General features: G+C 35.7%; 1 protein-coding gene across 1 annotated transcript; it reads right to left on the reverse strand.

Annotated features, from left to right (window-relative positions):
• Positions 1 to 458: 458 nt before the first annotated feature.
• LOC138885107 (uncharacterized) lies at positions 459 to 1,124 on the reverse strand. The gene has a single exon (XM_070166006.1). It carries the CDS (start codon positions 1,122 to 1,124, stop codon positions 459 to 461), a length of 666 nt encoding a protein of 221 aa, XP_070022107.1.
• Positions 1,125 to 17,002: the final 15,878 nt, after the last annotated feature.

Here is a 17,002-nt window from a genome sequence, read left to right on the forward strand (position 1 = left end):
ATCATAGGAATTTTTAATAATACCATTATTTTGTTGAAATGAATAACTAGCTTTGTCCAAAAGGGAAACCGAAACTAATTTCCGTCTCATAGACAGTCAAAAACAGTATTTTCTAAACGAATACTAGAATTATTTTTAAAAGGTAAAATAGATATCCCTATAAACTCTACTTTTTTCTTTGAGTCCATTGCCCATAACAACACTGGTTTCATCCTCTTTTGGCTTCCGTCTGCTTACTAGATCCTGCAAGTCATTGGTTACATGAACGGTTGCACCACTATCCGACCACCAAGAATTTAAAGGAACATGAACAAGACTAGTTTCAAAGCAAACAAAAGCCAAAAGATTACCTGATTTCTTTTCAGAGGACAGCCATATTTCTTATGACCTACATGTTTGTAATCCCAACACTTGATTTCTTTCTTAATTACAGCTTGAGGACCAAGAGGATTATGAAACTAACCTTGGTTAATACCAGGCTTATTAGTATGACCACTATTACCACCTGGATGATGAGACTGGCCATGTTTCCTTTTGTGAAATTTGGGTCCACCTTTTCTTTTATAAGAGGGATAATCAGCTGATCTAGACGAACTAACAAGGTTCACTATACCCTCAACTTTCTCCTTTTGGATCCTCCCTTCCTGTACCACACAAACAGTAATAAGCTCATCAACACTCCACTTATCTTTTTGTGCATTATAGGTTGTCTTAAGTTGGTTAAACTGCTCAGGAAGGGACCTTAGAGATTGGTGAACAAGAAAATCATCGGTAATGGTTACACCTAAATTGTTCGATTTGGTAGCAATGTTAGCCAATTTCATAATATGATCACGGACACTACCTACAAGGTCATACTTTATGGTAGACAGGGAATCAATCAGGCTACCTATCTCAGCTTTATCAGATTCTAAGAATTTCTGTCCAATGGCACTCAAGAAATCTTTTGCATTCCCATTATCCTTAATTGCACCTTTTGTGTGATCAGAAATAGATCTATTCATGATCATGAGACTCAATTTGTTAGCCTTCATCCATTTCTCATACTTAGCCTTTTCATCAACAGTGCTAGTAGTTGTGGGTTCAGCGGAATTCTGTTCAATCAATGCAAAGTCCAGGTCCATCAGGCCTAACACTATTTCAACATCCTGTTTTCACTTCTTGTAGTTGCTACTAGTTAGAGTTTCAATGGAATTCAACTGAATAGTCATGTTGTTAACAGCTGTATAAGCAAACAACACAAAATTAGATAAAATTATGGGCAGGAATATATAAATCAAAAGAGTCAAAGACATCCATTACACCCCTCCTTTGGGTAGAATATGCAATTATCTCCCCTTTTGAAAAAAAATAAGGAGTCCAAGGCATTCATTATATCCTCACCTTTAGGCAAGAGATACAAAACCTCCCCTTTATTATCCAAGAGTACAAGGCATACATTGTGTCCTTCCTTTAGGTAAGAGAACACAAAACCTCCTCTTACAACAACTTATCCTTAGCATTAATTTAGCGTCACTGGTATCAAAAGGAAAATCTCCAACACTAGTGTACACTTGTAAAGGATAATTTTGACATGGTACATTGAGAATATTTTAATGACTCAAATAAACAGACTACTTTGGTGGAAACTATCTATTAATTACAACTCTCAATCCATGTATTAAATGATCTCACATGCATGTAGTATTTGTTTGACTCAAAGATATCAAAACCTTTTTGAATAAATCAATCAAAGAAGATGAAAGGGTAAATCCTAGTTAATGATAATTAACTCTAGATCCAAGATGAATAATATGAATAGAAAAATATAGCCGAGAATGAGTATTAGCTGTGATTATGGCCAGATTTAATAGAATAAAGAAAGATGCATTAAGTAATATTAAGTGGCAATAAAATGTAAATAAAGAAAAAGATTCACTCAATCTGGAGTGAGACGGATCTTCTTTCATTTGATAAAGACGAATGATAGACAAATACAAGAACCTTAGGACCTTTTTTGGATCCGAAGAAGGTATGGGATCACAGATTCTCCAAAGAGGTGTGTTTATATATTTTCTAGAGAGAGGGAGAGAGCCCCCCTTTTTTGGAAGTCCTCTCTTCCTATTTATAAGGGGTATCCATAGAAAAATCTTAAAAAAGTACAATTATAGGGAATATTTTGAGGATTCCAAAGCAAACTAGCTATTTCATTGATGTTCGACCTCGATCTTATTGATGATTGTCCGACCTCAACTATTGATGATTGTCCGACCTCGGCTGTTGATGACTGTCCGACCTCGGCCTTATTGATGATTGTCCGACCTCGGCCTGTCTGACCTCGGCCTTATGTTTATCCGACCTCAACCTGTCCGACCTCGACCTTATTGATGACAGTCCGACCTCGGCCTTATGTCTGTCCGACCTCGGCCTTATGTCTGTCCAACCTCGGTCTTATGTCTGTCCGACCTCGGTCTTATGTCTGTCCGACCTCGGCCTGTCTGACTTCGGCCTTATGTCTCCACCTGCCAAATTTCTCTGATCTAATTTTAACCCATACAGTTAGTCCCTACGCTTATTGATGTCGTCTCTTGGTCGAGCTCGGTGAGCGGACTTCATTAATCGTAGTTCAAGAAATTCGGATGAGGAGGTCGACTAGTGTGGATCGCGGCTGAGGGTGCCGATCTTTAGGTCAAAGTGGTATCCCTGCGGGCAGAACTTTAGCAGAGTTCGATCAGGGCTAATGACTCGAGTGATGATTCGATCGAGAAGATGGTAGTGTTGAGAAAGGCCGTCGAGGCCGGGAAGGCGGCTTCGGCAAGGATGGCGGCATCGGAGGAGGTCATTCGCATCCTCGGATCTGGACAGGCGAGAATGTGAATTCGGGCAAGGTCGCCGAATGTGAATTCGGGCGAGGTCGCCGAATGTGAATTCGGGCAAGGTCACCGAATGTGAATTCGGACGAGGCCGAATGTTGATTAGGACAAGGCCGTGTTTATTCGGACGAGGCCGAAGGTTGACTCGGTCGAGGCCGAATATTGATTCGAACGAGGTTGAATGTTGATTCAGTCGAAGCCGAAGATTGATTCAGACGAGGCCGAAGGTTGATTCGGACGAGGCCGAAGGTTGATTCGGACGAGGCCGAAGGTTGATTCGGACGAGGCCATAGGTTGATTCGGACGAGGCCGAAGGTTGATTCGGACGAGGCCGAAGGTTGATTCGGACGAGGATGAATTCTTCTTTTTAGCAATGGCCATTGGCCGTATGGGTGTTGACTCGGTCGAGGCCGAATGTTGATTCGGTCGAGGCCCGAAGGTTGGTTCGGATGAGGCCAAAGGTTTTTTCGGACGAGGCCGAAGATTGATTCGGACGAGGATGAATTCTTCTTTTTGGTGATGGACCTTGGCCATATGGGTGTTATTTCGAGCTGGTCAAAATGTTAACCCGTTGTGGTTCGAACGAGGTTGACCTCTTCTTTTTTGGTGATGGCCCTTGGCCGTAGGGGTCGACCTCTTCTTTTTTGGCGATGGCTCTTGGCCGTACGGGGTCGACCTCCTCTTTTTTGGCAATGGCCCTTGACCATACGGGGTCAACCTCCTCTTTTTTGGCAATGGCCCTTGGCTGTAGGAGTCGACCTCTTCTTTTTTGGCGATGGTTCTTGGTCGTACGGGGTCGACCTCCTCTTTTTGGCAATGGCTCTTGGCCATAGGGGTCGACCTCTTCTTTTTTGGTGATGGCTCTTGGTCGTACGGGGTCGACCTCCTCTTTTTTGGCGATGGCCCTTGGTCGTAGGGGTCGACCTCCTCTTTTTTGGCGATGGAACTTGGCCGTACGGGGTTGACCTCCTCTTTTTTGGTGATGGCTCTTGGCCGTACATGGTCGACCTCCTCTTTTTTGGCGATGGCTCTTGGCCGTACGAGGTCGACCACCTCTTTTTTGGCAATGGCTCTTGGCCGTAGGGATCGACCTCCTCTTTTTTGGCGATGGCTCTTGGCCATACGGGGTCGACCTCCTCTTTTTGGCGATGGCTCTTGGCCGTAGGGGTCGACCTCCTCTTTTTTGGCGATGGCTCTTGGCCGTAGGGGTCGACCTCTTCTTTTTTAGCGATGGCTCTTGGCTGTACGGGGTCGACCTCCTCTTTTTGGCGATGGCTCTTGGCCGTACAGGGTCGATATCCTCTTTTTTGGCGATGGCCCTTGGCCGTAGGGATCGACCTCTTCTTTTTTGGCTATGGCTCTTGGCCGTACGGGGTCGACCTCCTCTTTTTTGGAGATGGCTCTTGGCCGTACAGGGTCGACCTCCTCTTTTTTGGTGATGGCCCTTGGCCGTAGGGGTCGACCTCCTTTTTTTTGGCGAAGACTCTTTGCCTTAAAGAGTGTTATTTCGACTTATCAAAATGTTAACCCGTTGTCGTTCGATCAAGGTCGAATTCTTCTTCTTTGGCGAAGGCCCTTGGCCTTAAAGGGTGTTATTTCGAACTTATCAAAATGTTAACATGTCGTCGTTCGATCAAGGTCGAACTCTTCTTCTTTGACGAATGTCCTTGGCCTTAAAGGGTATTATTTCGAACTTATCGAAATGTTAACCCGTCGTCGTTCGATCAAAGTAGAACTTTTCTTCTTTGACGAAGGCCCTTGGCCTTAAAGGGTGTTTCCTGGGGGAGTCCCAGTTTTGCTTAACTTCTGCATTTCTTGGGTGAGTCCTAGTTTGCTTAATTTTGATTGCATTGGAGAATACGACACGTTTCTCAGGTGACTGCCCCTAGTTTTATTCCACTTGGAGAAATAGTTAGTTAAAACAAAATAAAAGCATTCGTTACCTCAGTTTGATCACGTTCCCTTCTCTGGTTATGCTTTCGGTGGCCGCTACCAATTTGGCAAGGCCGTCTGTTTCGATATTTTATGCTTGGGGTATCTGGTCGAGTTGACACTCGTCAAACTCGGGCAATAGCTTATGAATTCCTACCTGATATTTTCGTAGCCTTTGTTCTTTTATTTGGAAAGTCTCCGTGACTTGGTTGACGACGGGTTGTGAGTCATATCGGAGGATGATTCGTCGTGCCCTATACTTGAGATCTAGTTTAAGTCCTTGTAAATGTCAAAGCAAAAAAGTGAAGTTGGCTTGGCAAAGCACACGAAGGCCTGAAAGGACGCCACTGTGCAGAACCACACCTCTCAACCATGGTAATTTAGGCGCCAAGTGTAATGTTGGGCCACTGTAAAAAAGGAATAAACTAAAATTTGCAAGGAAGACATCAATTGTTATGGACAGTAGTGGAGTGCGCTTAATAGAAAAAAAGTGAAACGTGGAAAACATTAATTAAATGATAGAAATGTGTGTTGTAGTTAAGCTTTGTTCCATTGACGTTTGCCAGGTTGTCCTTTCTCATCATCAAGAAAAGTGATCTTCTAACTTATTGTTTTTCCTTTTACCCTTTACTGTAACATGAGGATAACATAAAAGAGCAAAGATGAATACAACTTTCAGCTCATGATAATGCTTATCGAATGAGGTCATATTGATGATCATTAATCAGCAGCAAAAGTCTTTAACTTCTATGATAACTTCCTACGGAGAGCATATATAAAATTGTCCTACTACCTTTATTATTGTTTTTCTGTTTTCTGCAGCCTATTGAATGTAGTAGTCTTCTTTAAATAAAGAAGAAAAAGAAAAAGAAAATCAAATGATGACCCTTTAATTAGCTGCCTCTTATTTGTACAAGCACCAAATACAAAAACTATTTGGTGTATCAAATTTGTTTGGCTTCCCTGAAGACGCTCCATAGTTGGAATTGAATTTTAGATCTAAAGGAAACTAAGATTTTAATTAGAAAATCCCCACAAACGGCGCCAAATTGTTCGACTCAAAAGATATCAAAACCTTTTTGAACAAATCAATCAAAGAAGATGAAAGGGTAAATCCTAGTTAAAGATAATTAACTCTAGATCTGAGATGAATAATATGAATAGAAAAACATAGCCGAGTATGAGTATTAGCCGTGATTATGGTCAGATTTAATAGCATAAATAAAGATTCATTAAGTAACATTAAGTGGCAATAAAATGTAAATAAAGGAAAATATTCGCCCAATCTTGAGTGAGACGGATCTTCTTTCATTTGATAAAGACGAATGATAGACAAATACAAGAACCTTAGGACCCTTTTTGGATCCGAAGAAGGTATGAGATCACAGATCCTCCAGAGAGGTGTGTTTACATATTTTCTAGAGAGAGGGAGAGGGAGAGGTGTGTTTACATATTTTCTAGAGAGAGGGAGAGGGAGAGAGCTCCCCTTTTTTGGAAGTCTCCCCTTCCTATTTATAAGGGGTATCTATAAAAAAATCATAAAAAAGTACAATTAGAGGGAATATTCAGTAGAATATTCCTTTGAGGATTCCAAAGCAAACTACCTATTTCATCGCTATCCGACCTCGGTCTTATTGATGACTGTCCGACCTCGGGTATTGATAATTGTCCGACCTCGGTCTTATTGATGACTGTCCGACCTCGGCTATCGATGACTGTCCGACCTCGGCCTTATTGATGACTGTCCGACCTCGACCTGTCCGACCTCGACCTTATGTCTATCCGACCTCAGCATGTCCGACCTCGGCCTGTACGACCTCGGCCTTATTGATGACTGTACGACCTCGGCCTGTTCGACTTCGGCCTTATGTCTCCGCGTGCCGAATTTCTCTGATCTAATTTTGACCCATACAGTATTAAGAACTTTTCAGTGACTCAAAATAAATAGATCACTTTGGTGACACTATTTATTAATCACAGTTTCTTAGTTATACACATCAATACATGTGATAAAATAACACCCATATAATTTAAACTTTGTAATATATATTTATTAATTCCATTCACATATCAAGGAGTAAGAGCACAGATAAAATCCTTTAAAACAAAGCAATATCACAACCAACTATAAGTGTGGTCGTTTACTTGGCAGCAAAATTAATATATTATGTAAATAAGGAGAGAATCGGTCCTAAATAGAAAGTTCTTTATTAGTTACCCTCTTTAGTTTCCACGTAAAGCCAAAGACTTTTTGTAAACTAGTTAACTTATTAATTTACTATGTGTGTGCTTATCACAATTCAGGTACTGTAGGTATTTTGATTTGTTTACCGCCGCTGTCAGTAGACATCAAGATATTCTATCCAAGGGAGTAATTTGTTTACCGCCGCGTTAGTAGAAATCACAAAATATCTGAACATGCGGGCCCAGGAAAGCATGATTCAACCAAATAATCCTCTCAAAATCTCTTCAATACAGATTAGAAGAGGGATCATAAAACACTTATAAGAATAAAATTGTGGTTGCTGTCACCACCGTCTCTTTAATTCACAAAATTAATCTCCACTCAAGAAAAATAGAGATTAAGCAGCGGCTATCAAAATAAGTCAGTGAAATTAAAAACACTTTAGTTCAACTTTAATGGGTTGAGCACGTTCAATTAATTCTGTTATCCAGTATTCGAAACGAATATCAGTTCATATGTATAAACTCAAGATTAAACAATGATCTTAATCTCGAACTATGACGGTTCTGATATCAACTATTAGATTATTAATTCGTAGTCATAGTAGAGATCAAGACACAATCATACCGATATAAAATCATAATCTTGAGTTAGAGTCTAAGAAAGTGTATCGTTAAACTGCATAGATTCAGCAACGACAACAAACGACGACTAAGCCTGAGACCAACTTCCACGATCCACTAGCTACGCGCTCTCACAGCCCGGAGAACTTGACTGATGGGACGTCTACCGTTACCACGTATTCAAGAGGCAGAATACGCTAGGGTTTTCTAATAGCTAGGGAAAGGGGGATTGACCTCTATTTATAAAAAATGTCTACCCATCACAGGCCAATAGTTATTGGGTCTCGCTTATCCACACACACAATATTTAATATTAGGTCTTTTATTTATTCACCACTTGGGTCACGTCACTATCCTTTCAGACTATAACCAATTAACGTAAGTCAAAATTCCTAACATTATAATCATAGTGTTTGGGGTAGCTTTCACGCATTTGGCTATTCCATTTTGTACTAGCTACTTATCCTACTATTAATTCTATCTACCAAAGTTTAAGAAGATGTAAAGAAATCATCTAGCACTTCTTTTTTTTCTTTCATCTCTAATTGAATTTGAACTTTGGTTTTCATGGTTTTCACTCACTTTATAGATCGATAAGCTATACTCTTGGTACTTTTACTTTTCTGCTTCTACTTTTGGGATAATGAATATAGTAAAATTGATCCAAGTGAATTGATCGAACTTATGGGGAGAGATTAGTCACCTAATGTGGCAGTGTCATTTGTTCAGAGACCCATACTGGCGCTTCAATTTGCTGAAAGTATTGTGATCCCATACCATCACCAATAAGTGCTATATTAGTTTTATCATGACCAACAATGACGTTTTCACTGTAATTTCCTGCTTTGACGTGTATAAAGAATGGTGTTGCACTCCCACAAGGAGCTGAATCTATAGCATTAGTAATTGTTGTGAAGTTTGCCTGTCCCATCTTGTGCAACTGTACTATCGAAACTCATACAACTCTCTGCACTCCAACAGAAATTCAGCATAATTATGAAAATTCCCAGTTCTTTGCCTTCCATTTAGATTTTCTTGGATTTCCCTTTTCTTTTCTTGTGTTGTGAGGTTTCCCTGTAAATTATAATCGTTCAATAAGAACCACAAAGTAACATTAAATCTTGCAAAATGATTATTGAAATTTAGATGTAACGGTAAAAAAGATTTTGCTTAGATGGTCAGATTTTGCTACCATTTTCTATTTGGTTACTTAAATTGATTCAATTAGTGGTATTTACATAAATCGGTGAGTTAGAAAAAGGACGTTGACATAAATACCAACTGAATTCATTATTTACTTTTCCTAAGCGTTTTATATATATTAAACGTTGGTTATACAAGGCAATAAACATATTATAATATATATATATATATATATATATATATATATATATATATATATATATATCTCCGTCAACTAATTTTAGTTTAAATTATTTAGATAAATACTTCTTAAAGCAACCTCGTTGCAGCGTCCCCGTTTGAAAGACGAAGAGCTAGTAAGGCTTTCGTGTCATTGATTTAACATATTGACTATTTCAATTAACTCAAAATCCTAGAAGGACCATGGGTTGGTGCCTTGATAGAAAGTGGTCTTACACAAATAGTCTGTTAGGTTCTTTTCTAACTTATATATTAAATTATAAATTAATTACACATAATTATATATATTTACCAATTATTTTTTATATAACCGATTAAGTGGAGGGTTATATAAATTATTCTTCTTGAAAACAAATATGAAATACTTTTGTCTTTGCGAAGACTTGGGCATGGGCTTGGGCTTGTAGATTGTTTGATGTTGATTTGCGTCATATGGTGGTTACCATAAAAGAAAAGAAAAAATGAATGGAAATGTGGATTGCCATGGTAGTGAAGAGGAGAATGCTCGGGCCAAATTTTGTTCTTTTCGCTTTTTGAATTTTTTTACAGAAATGTTTATTAATTATTATTTAGAAAATTGGGAAAACTTGAAACGCAAAAAAATAGTTAAAATTATATTGTGATTAGACTAAACTAGACAAAAGGAAGATGATATATAATATTGACTTACCTATGCTAATAAGAAAAATAATGAAGTATATTTTTATTATGAGTTTATTTATAAAATCAGGATTATGGGTTACATATTTAGCCCAAAGCATTTCATTTTTTGGATGGGCTGAATTTGAACGGATATATATGAGCTAAATTAATCAGCCCAAACTAAATGAAAATTACACTAATTACGAACAAAAACATTAATTTTTGAAAGTTTAAGTACTGTTGTCACTGACATGTGCATAAAATTTTCGGTAGAAACCAAATCAACTCCCTGTTCATATTGTTTGCATTTTACACTAAAGACAAATTATTCATTATAATATGGTGATCACACACATTATACAATTAGCTTAGAATTTGATTTAAACATATGTTTCGGTAACTCATAAGTCAATAATCCGAAACTTGTGCTTTCTGTTGACGGTTCAGTTATAGAAAAGTTATTGGTAAAGTCCGAAAAGTGTACCTAATACGCTAGAAAATCGACGTAAATAAACATGCCTAAAGTGCAGCCAGATTGAGTAATAACTAAATTGATTGATTTATGTTATGAATAGTTTGTACATTGGATACTACTTTGGATACTACATTGGATGCTACATTGGATGTCCATGTTGTGAATAACTTAAAGATTAAATTTCCTACTTTATGTTCATCATCTTTACTTTTTATGTCTATAAAAGGCCATGTAATTGCAATGGAAAAATACACCAAAGTGAAAGAAGAAAACACTTCTCCCCTCTTTCGATCTCTTCTTATTTACATTTTACTGCATTGTTTTTATTAAAACACTTCTCCCCTTTTTCTATCTCTTCTTATTTACATTTTACTGCATTGCTTTTATTTTATAACACGTTATCAGCACGAAGCTCTAATTTTTATTTCAGCTATCATCTTAAAGTACGAAGATAACCAAGTTAATCGTTGAACTACAAAATATTGAATATCTAGAATCAGTTACGTTCTCGGTGGAAGTTTGAGTATTTCATATGTGAATCAATTTGCTTCAATTGTCGAGGGAGTATTTTTTTTTTTCATTTTTCCTATGAATTCTCATTTTAATATTTGGGATTTAAGATTTCGTATTATTCATATTACACAAAAGTACAATATCATTTGTGCACGAAAATAAGCGGATTGAATAAAAAAGAAACATATGTAAGCTTACAGTTTACTAATTTTCATTTATTGAACTTGAAAATTTTCCAAGGCTTTCAAGGATGTGATTCTTCTCTGTAAAATATGTGAGATATGTTTCCTTCACTTAATCTTCTTAGCCTAACAAGTGTATGCGGTTCGCTTTGGAACTCTTATATCATCATTTATTAATAATATTCTTAGTTACATTGATTTTTAATAATAGCTAATCTTTTCATATGTAAGCTTTCAAAACAGAACTTGCTTAAGTAGAACTATGGTTTGAATATTCAGTTTTTTTAAGTACTTTAATTTTTCTTTGAATTTTTCATCAATTTGGATTTCTTTTGAACCTCTCTGATCAGGTATGTTGACTTATTCAATAAATACTGAACATGTATATATTTTTAATTTGGCTACTAATATATCATGTAAATACTTAGTGATTTTTTTTATGCGTTCTATAATATTTATCAAACACTATCATGATTTATTACAAGTTATTGGATGTAAATTTGCAGCATATAAATATATTGATAATTTTGAAGATGTCTCTCTCTCTTTTAGAAAAGAGGATTTTAAGATACATTTTATTTGAAAAGTGGTAACTGACAGATGTTAATGCTTAATTATGAGATTTAATAGTCAATGGATCATAATAATTTCTTAATCGCTTTCTATATGGTTGTTACTACTTTGCTGATGGTTTATCAGTACCTAAAATTTATTATATAATAGTTATTTAAAATTAAAAATCTTGCATTAGTAAATAACACTTGAATTATAGCAAAGTTTCATGATATACATGACTTGTGGAAGTGATTATATTCTTATAACTAACCCCGCTTCTACTGATGACCACAAGATTAATGATAATTGATATTTTTCATAAAGGCTCAAGGGTGTGTCATAGTGCACTTTGGCATATTATGATAATGATTTTATAATCCATTTAAACTCTAATAGAATTTAGAAGAAATTTCTGACTAAAAACGGTTGTATTTCATATAGATGCTACAAATAATTAATAAAGCTTTACGCTAATTTGAGATTTATACACTTCTTTAAGAAAGCAAATTTGATTTGCTAAGTTGCAAATTAGTTGTGTACAACTTTCTTGGCATGTTATTAAAATTAAGGCTTGAGAGTGAATCTCAATATTGTTTAGCCTATTATACCATTGATTGAGGGTAAGACATCGAGATCAAGTCCTGATGCTCCATAATAATAAGAGTTGAGTTTGGATCTCAATTTATTATAGCCTAACATGCCATTATAGAGGTAAGACATTGGATTTTGTGTCCCATTGTACCATGTTGATGATATAATGATGAATAAAGAGAATAAATATTATTGTGTGGTTACATGAATATGTCATTGGTCACGTACATATGATAAGCCAAATATTATTTTGTCATGTCTTATAGAAGTTATTAAAGGCAAAATTAAAGCAAGAAATGATTTTGCTTATGATGATTTTAACCATGACAATTTATTATGATATAAGTTTCTCCGTGAAGGATACATTTACCATATGAATGGTATGATAAAATATCTTGTAGTACAAAAGTTATTAAGAGCTCCGAAAAAACTAATTTGTTACTACCCGGATGAATAAAATTATTCATGATATTGATATTGTAAACTCTCAAAAGAAACTTTTTTGAGTTTCAAATGTATAAGTCAAAGTGGTTGGCATATTGAGACTATAAATGAAAGGAAGATTGAATATCTTCATATTTCTATAATCATACCGGGTAAATATGAAAGGTTACCCGATTTTCTTTCTATTTGTACTACACAAATAAAAGTATGATGATGGAATAATATGCCACAAGTAAACTAGAGGTTTACTAAAACAAATATTAGTTGGCATAACCGGTTGACCATCCTGGTTCAATTATGATGCGAAAAATTAATTGAGAATTACATTGGCGTATATTGAAGAATAGAAAGATTCTTCAAGAATTATCTTGTGCTGCTTATTCTCATGATATACCGGTTAAGGTTGGGATTGAATCCCTTGATTTCTAGAACAATTAAAAGGTAATAAATATATGGTCTCAGTCACCTGCCATGTGGAACGTTTACTATTATATGATTTTAATAGATGCATCTATTATCTGGTCACATGTGCATTTGTTATCAACTTGCAGTTTGGCTTTTGTAAGATTGCTTGCTCGGGTTATTAGAGCACAGTTCTAGAATATAAATTATAATGATTTATCTTAATAATACTGGTTTAAATCCAAGTTGGTTTAGCAGAAATTGTATGCCTCCAATTATAGCTAAATCATTGGTTATGAGAACAAAACTCCCAAAACGAAATTTGGTATGAGATGTATTATTTAATATACAACGGCACTTGTACGCATCTAGCCAAGTTATAAAAAAAAATTCTCCCTATCACAATCGGTTCAGGGTCAGGAACCAAATAATTTCTATATAGAAATATAGATGTGTTATATGATTTAATTATGCCACAAAATGCACAAAGATGAGTTCCCAAAGAAGGTTGGGAAATGTGTTGGTGATCCCAACATTAGGGGGAGAAAATGGGCAGCTGAGAAAGTGATACGTGAAATGAATTATTATGAATACATATAGATCCCCGTACAAGAAAATATGAACTTGAAGTTTAAGTGATAATTCATTTACAAATTATTGCCAGACGCATTTGCTGACCCAAAGCTAAATGTCATATTTCAGTTGTTAATGCTCCAAATAAAATAAAGTCCATAAGGGACAGAGTCTATGGTACGCATGAAGCGTAACAGACCAATCAGTTCCAAAGATAAATCTCATTGAAGAAGGAGAAAGGCAAATATTCAAAATGGTCATAATAAGGAGGCAAGTGCTCTAGAAGAGCACCACGACATAACACTTCGTAAAACCTCATGTGAGAGGCTCAGGTACCTGAAAAATAATGAGATAAAGAGATCTTAATAAGTTATGTCTTTATTGTGTAATAATTGAACCGATATAAAATGATCGTCGACGATACTGTTAACATAATGTAGCGCTCAATATTATTAATATTGACGAGGATCTTGAGCTCAAATCTGTCATGAAATTTGGACAGATAAATGATTGGCCAAATGAAAAATACTCAATGAAAATTGACTTCACTTGAAAAATATAAAGTTGGACGGAGTCCCAACACCTGAAAGTATAAATCTAGTGGAGGTAAATGTGTTCTTGTGCGAAAAAGGTCAAGTCGATAGACATAAAGACGACTTGTGTCACAAGAATATTTGTAAATATCCTGGCATTGATTATATAGAGACATGTTCTCGTGTGGTGGATGTAGTCATTTAAGATTTTAATCTGGCAATACATGAAAAACTTGATATGCGTATAATGGAAATTATTGAAGGATTTAAATTGTTCAGAAGCATATAAAAGTTTTCGAGAAACTTGTTCAATAAAGCTTCAGAAATCTTTATACAGATTGAAACAATCAGGTCGTATGTGGTACAATCGCCTGAGTGAATATCTGTTGAAAAAAGGGTACAAGAATAATCTAATTTGTCCTTGTGTCTTTATAAAAAGGTCTGGATCTGAATTTGTTATAATCGCCGTGTATGTTGATGATTTAAATATCATTGGAACTCCTGGGGAGCTTCCAAAAACAGTAGACTATTTGAAGAAAGAATTTGAAATGAAAGATCTTGGAAAGACAAAATTTTGTCTTGGTCTACAAATTGAGTATATGAAATATGGAATATTTGTCCATCAATCAACATACACCGAAAAGATTTTAAAGCGATTCTATATGGATAAAGCACATCCGTTGAGTACCCCGATGGTTGTGAGATCACTTGATATAAAGAAAGATCCATTCCGACCTCATGAAAATGATGAAGAGTTTCTTGGTGCCGAAATACCATATCTTAGTGCAATTGGGGCATTAATGTATCTTTCCAATAATTCCCGACCAGATATAGCTTTCTCAGTATAGCTTTCAAAGACACTGAAATGGTATTAAATATATATTCAGATACCTCCAAGGAACCATTGATATGAGTTTATTTTATTCAAATGAATCCAAGCCATCAATGATTAGTTATGCAGATGCAGGATATTTGTCTGATCCACACAAAGGTCGATCTCAGACAGGCTATTTATTTACAAGTGGAGGTACAACCATATCATGGAGTTCGACAAAATAAACTATGGTTGTTACTTCTTCAAATCATGCAGAGTTAATAGCCATTCATGAAGCAAGTAGGGAATGCGTTTGGTTAAGATCTATAACTCAACACATTCAACAAACATGTGGTCTTTCTTCGAAAGAGAATATTCCAACAATATTGTATGAAGACAATGTTGTATGCATAGCTCAATTGAAAGGAGGATATATCAAAGGAGATAGAACAAAATACATTTCACCGAAATTCTTTTTCACTCATGATCTTCAGAAGAATGGTGAATAGATGTACAACAAGTTCGTTCAAATGATAATTTGGCTGATCTGTTCACTAAGGCATTACCAACCTCAATATTTGAAAAGCTGATATATAAGATTGGAATGCATCGTCTTCGAGACATTAAGTGATTTTTCATCAGGGGGAGTAACTACACGCTGCACTCTTTTCCTTAACCAAGGTTTTGTCCCACTGGGTTTTCCTGGTAAGGTTTTTAATGAGGCAGCAAGCAATGCATATTATAAATAACTATGTACATTCCAATATTTTTTTTGTAGGTTTTTAATGAGGCACATTATCTTACATGGACATCCAAGGGGGAGTGTTATGAATAGTTTGTACATTGGATACTACATTGGATGCTACATTGGATGCCCATGTTGTGAATAACTTAAAGATTAAATTTCCTACTTTATGTCCATCATCTTTACTTTTTATGCCTATAAAAGGTCATGTAATTGCAATGGAAAAATACACCAAAGTGAAAGAAGAAAACACTTCTCCCCTCTTTCTATCTCTTCTTATTTACATTTTACTGCATTGCTTTTATTTTATAACAATTTGCAATTTTTCACGATAAAAGGGAGTGATTTTGCGATGTTTCACGACAAATTGAGGGACCTACCAAAATTCATAAGAGTTCTATGAGGTGCAATGCCTGTCAATAACGTTTCATTTGGGTGGATTTTGCATAAATCAATGTTTATGACAGCCAAATTTAACTGTGTAGTAATTGATGTTGCACTAGTTTAGTAAAGCACGTGTTAATTAGTTGAGTTGTGTCCTTTGAATGTTCACAAGAAAGGGGAACAATATTGGAAACTATTAGGCCAAAGGAACCCGCTGGCTAAAAAGTTAGATACTCTATATAATGTATTTAAATTATAAGATGATTTTATCCAAGTAAAATTCATAAAACTGAATGTCAATCTTTATAAGACTAGACAAATTCTAGTATTTAAATTCGAAAGTAGAACCTCAAACTGCCACATATGTGCACCATATCTGAAATTTTATTCAAGTGTACAGATTTAGATTCTGTATTAAGTCTACTGTGTCCCTCACAATTCCAATTTCCAACTTTAAGAGACAGCCCATGTTACCATATTCAGCGGTTGATGTCCTCTAATTCTTTTCAAATTTCATGGACCGAGATGGATAATGTAATTAACTAGTGAACAGGTTTAGTAATTACTACTACCAACTTATGTCAAATATAAACAATAGCAGCAGCTTTTATCAGGAAAAGAAAAATACAGAAATCACACTTCGTCAAAATGTTGTTTTTGGAACCTCTAGTCTCTTTAAGAAACGCCACAAATTATTGTTAAGAAAAAACACCGAAAATTAATAATGGACAAGTTATGGGTAATTCTACAAAACAAGAAAACTAAATAAATGGTATGCAAAAGGGACCTTACGAAATATTTAAAAATGAGTCATCTATATCTACTTAAAAGGAAAAAAGTCAGCCATGAGATTTTGCAAGTGTCAACACGCATAAATTGCCATATAGCAATTTTAGGACAAATTAGTTATAGTTTAGGTAATTAGTTACAATTTAGGTAAAACTAGTTTCTCTTTTTAAAAAGCCAATTCCATTTTATATTGTGAAGAAGTTACCACCACACATAACTCTATTCTATTTCAATTTTTAAATACTGCTATATTTTAAACTAAAAAGGAACCCACACGTACTCACATCCTAATTCCCACAATCTGCACGATCTCAGTAATTGTAGGAAAACAAAGCGTCATATAACTGACGGGATCCATATAACTACTCTCTAAGATCCTCTTCAA

Source organism: Nicotiana sylvestris, chromosome 2 (genome assembly GCF_000393655.2).
Source record: "Nicotiana sylvestris chromosome 2, ASM39365v2, whole genome shotgun sequence".
Classification (NCBI taxonomy): Eukaryota; Viridiplantae; Streptophyta; class Magnoliopsida; order Solanales; family Solanaceae; genus Nicotiana; species Nicotiana sylvestris.